The 4015-nt window shown below is 39.2% G+C and overlaps 1 protein-coding gene across 1 annotated transcript; it reads right to left on the bottom strand.

Moving 5' to 3' along the window:
* Positions 1 to 468: 468 nt before the first annotated feature.
* Positions 469 to 1002, bottom strand: LOC123935874 (NADH dehydrogenase [ubiquinone] 1 subunit C2-like). The gene has a single exon (XM_045996716.1). It carries the CDS (start codon positions 946 to 948, stop codon positions 475 to 477), a length of 474 nt encoding a protein of 157 aa, XP_045852672.1. The 5' UTR covers positions 949 to 1002; the 3' UTR covers positions 469 to 474.
* Between the last annotated feature and the right edge of the window lie 3013 nt (positions 1003 to 4015).

Raw genomic sequence — 4015 nt, 5'->3', positions numbered from 1 at the left:
CATTAATTACTGGATGTAGGTCTGTGCTTTTGACTTCTTACAGCAAAGAAAAAAAGAATATTTAAATCTTTCAGTAAACTCGTTTTGTGCTTAACTGATTCATAAAGAATTCTGTTCTAACAGTTCAGAATTAATACTTAACTGACTAGGGACTAAGGTGTTTCTAAGAGTACAAAATTCTAACTGTAACTAAGACTAATGGAAACAAGGGAAACAACTCTGGATGTGGAAGAGTAGATACGTAAGAAAGGTAAGGAATGGGAATGCATTTTGTTAAAGATAAAAGGTAATTTTGCTAAATGAGATGGTGTTTGGAAAGAAATGGCTTGGGACACAATCTGAATGCAAAGAAAAGTTGTAGTGAAGTGAAGGGAAATCTTCAGGAAAAGAATATTAGGTGTGGTCAGGACAGACTAAGATTGAAATGAATTTTTTTTGTTTTGTTTTGTTTTTTTCTCGTGATGACCATTTTAATCATAAGGTGTTAACACACAGATTAACATAAACTTCCCATATCATGGAAACATGTTCCACAAAACTCAGGAATAACTGTCCAGTGAAACCAAAGGAAGCATTCTGGAGACTTGAATGCACTGGATGGAATTCTTCAAGCAATTCGCCATACATTCTCTTATCTTTTTCAGGAAAATCCTCTGAATGTGATTTTACATAAGCAAACATATCATGGTCCTTCACAGCATACACATAGTCTTGACGTTTTAAAAGATAATATCCAATAAAGACAAAGGAAGTAACATACAGGAGCTGGCGATGTAAACCGGCAGACATCACTGGCCTCCGACGGATCGCGTTATCAAGTAGGCTGGAGCAGTAGCCCAAGAAGCCCATGTAGGTGAGCCACGGGTCGGTCAGCTTGGGCGGGGGGAGGCTCTGGGCCTCATCCGGCAGGAACTGTAAGGGCACTCGGCCCGGCCTTCCGTCCATCATGGTGAGGCCGTTCCCACTTGAGGCCTGGCCTCGGACCACCAATTACAAAGAAAACTAGTAGGACCACCGCCTGGCCACCCACCGCAAGCTTTCTCCTCCGAGAGCACTGCTCAAAATGAATGGGTTTTAAAGGCACATTGGTTTAAGACTGAAATTCTTTCTGTTCAAGAAGACAAAAGTTATCTTGGGGCGCCTGGGTGGCTCAGTGGGTTAAGCCACTGCCTTTGGCTCAGGTCATGATCTCAGGGTCCTGGGATTGAGTCCCGCATAGGGCTGTCTGCTCAGCAGGGACCTGCTTCCTCCTCTCTCTCTGCCTGCCTCTTTGCCTACTTGTGATCTCTCTGTCAAATAAATAAATAAAATCTTAAAAAAAAAAGGAAGACAAAAGTTATCTTAAATGAATTGATCTGCTATTAAGAAAATGTAAACAATAGTTTACTCTTTGCCTGTCCTGAAAAACTGTGTTCCACATTTCACCTATATCAGGTCTTTAACATCCCTAATTATATTGAGGCCTGTGCTTTAAAAGTTTGTAAGATTTTAGCAAATGTTGACAAGATTTAAATTGTAAATGAAATCTCTTTTAACTCTTTAGGCTTTTCCTTGGTATGCGAACTTACTCAGGAAGTACTGCTAAACAAATGATAAAATTTGGGTTACATTTGGGTAAATGCTATAACTATTCTAGAGATTCTATGCATTTCCTAAAGTTTTAGTGTTTTGATAGATCATCTCTTCATGTTGTAATTATTGAAGTGTTATGTGTCACAGGATAACCTGATTTCCTTGCCATCTAAATTTGTAAACTCGGGGCGCCTGGGTGGCTCAGTGGATTAAGCCACTGCCTTTGGCTCAGGTTGTGATCTCAGGGTCCTGGGATCAAGCCCCGTGTCGGGCTCTCTGCTCCGCGGAGAGCCTGCTTCCTCCTCTCTCTCTGCCTGCCTCTCTGCCTAGTTGTGATTTCTCTCTGTTAAATAAATAAAATATTAAAAAAAAATAAATTTGTAAACTCATCTCATCAGCTCTTTAACCATAAACATTCTGAGCTTTTGTCATTTATAGTTGTTTGAATTCTCTTGTAAAATGAGTCTCACCTTAAAAGAGAGTTCATATAAAGGACTTTCAGGACAAATACAGATATTTGATATATTTGAAAATCCTAAAACTGAAATGGGCAAGAAATTCCAGAACTATCTAAAGCTGCATTCAAACTAAACCAGAACTAGTAACAAGGGACTAAATGAACTAAAAGATTATGGTGCTATATCTCTTATTTTAGACATTGCTCATTCTCTAATGTTTACTCTTCCAGACTAAGAAAAATTAAAAATATTTATTTCTAAACAAGTCAAAGCACTCAACTTTTCTATCTGAATCCTCTGAAGCTCAAAAGGTCTCAGTAAGTATTCTTTCTTCCATGGCAATCAGTTCAATAAGAATCTGTTCTTGCAACAGGACACCATTGGAAACACTGGTTATTTTACCAAGGCTTTGACTGGAATGTCATATTTGAGAAAGACGCATATGACCAGACAGCTTTAACGAACTAAGGTTGACTTTATGAAACCTGGAGCCACAACACCCCTTGAAACTATTGGCCTGATACCTTGCTTACAGAGTTCCCAGCAGCCTCACCAGGTGAGTAAAGAATGTCATTTCCTGGCAGGTGCAGGAATCTCAGGATACTTTGGGAACCTTGTGAAACAGAATCTGCCCAAATATACAGGTATTGCAGGCATGTCTGATGGCAAGTATGTGGCTTGCCTTCTGGCCTGGAGAGTCTACTAAAAGTTCACCCTAGAGATTCCTTATGAAAAGTTCCAGCAAATCAGATTCTAAAAGATCTATATGATCACTCACTGTTCTTGCTGAGCCACTATGTAAATAATTAAGTCAAGTTTGTTAAAACTGGACTTGTTTTCAAATGAATTAGTCCTCATTTTTGGCTATCTCTGGAAATGAGGGTTATTTTAGAGAGAAAAATTATGTTTCAGTAACACACCTTTGTGGCTGTTAAGTTCTAGGTTTGATTGTCTTTAAATGTTGTTTACCTAAGCTAGACAATTTGAGGTAAACTTCAGAGATGTTACATAGTAGCTCATTTATACACTCTTATTGCTTTTTATTCTGTGGGGATAATAACTCCATGGTGCATGATTAAACAACAGGAATATGGGATTGATTCTCCAACAATTGTATAACTTATCACCCTGACCATTGTACTTCTATAGAACATAGCTGTTCAGAAATCATTGATCTTGTCTATTCTAGCAGGCCAGACTTAAACAACTCCCCTGTTAAAAATGCAGATGATAATTGGTTTACCAATGGCAGTAGCTTCATGGATAAGGGAGAAAAAAAAAAAGGCTGGATATGCTGTAGTCAGTCTAATTAAAAATATTGAGGCAAAACTCCTACCAATAAATACTTTGGCCCAAAAGGCTGAAATAGTAGTATTACCTGTGTTCTTCAATTGGCAAAAGGTTTAAAAATCAATATTTTACTGACTCCAAATATGCCGTCCTGGTACTACATGCCCATGGAGCTATTTGGAAGGAAAGGGGATTATTATCAAGTCACACTTCCCCAATCATATATGGGCCTAAGATCATGACCCTTCTTTTTTTTTTTTTTTAAATATTTTATTTATTTATTTGACAGAGATCACAAGTAGATAGAGAGGCAGGCAGAGAGAGAGAGAGAGGGAAGCAGGCTCGCTGCTGAGCAGAGAGCCCGATGCGGGACTCGATCCCAGGACCCTGAGATCATGACCTGAGCCGAAGGCAGCGGCTTAACCCACTGAGCCACCCAGGCGCCCCGATCATGACCCTTCTTGAGGCTGTACACCTACCTAAGGAGATAGCTAAAATTCATTGCAAAGGACGTCAAAGGATATGAACTTAGGAAGCAATGAAAGTAATACAGGGTTTACATCAGGCCACTGGTTTGGACCAAAAGGCCATACAGATGACAAAAACTTTGTGAAGGAAAATTGTCCATTGGTTTAGACTCCCTTGGTCCCTACAAAATAAGAATGGACTGCTTTTTGTTACAAGTTAAAGAGATG

This window comes from Meles meles, chromosome Y (genome assembly GCF_922984935.1).
Source record: "Meles meles chromosome Y, mMelMel3.1 paternal haplotype, whole genome shotgun sequence".
Lineage (NCBI taxonomy): Eukaryota > Metazoa > Chordata > Mammalia > Carnivora > Mustelidae > Meles > Meles meles.
This window is presented reverse-complemented; position numbering and strand designations above follow the sequence as displayed.

Coding starts and splice junctions, on each gene's coding strand:
- LOC123935874 (XM_045996716.1), bottom strand. CDS start 948: ATGATGGACGGAAGGCCGGGCCGAGTGCCCTTACAGTTCCTGCCGGAT.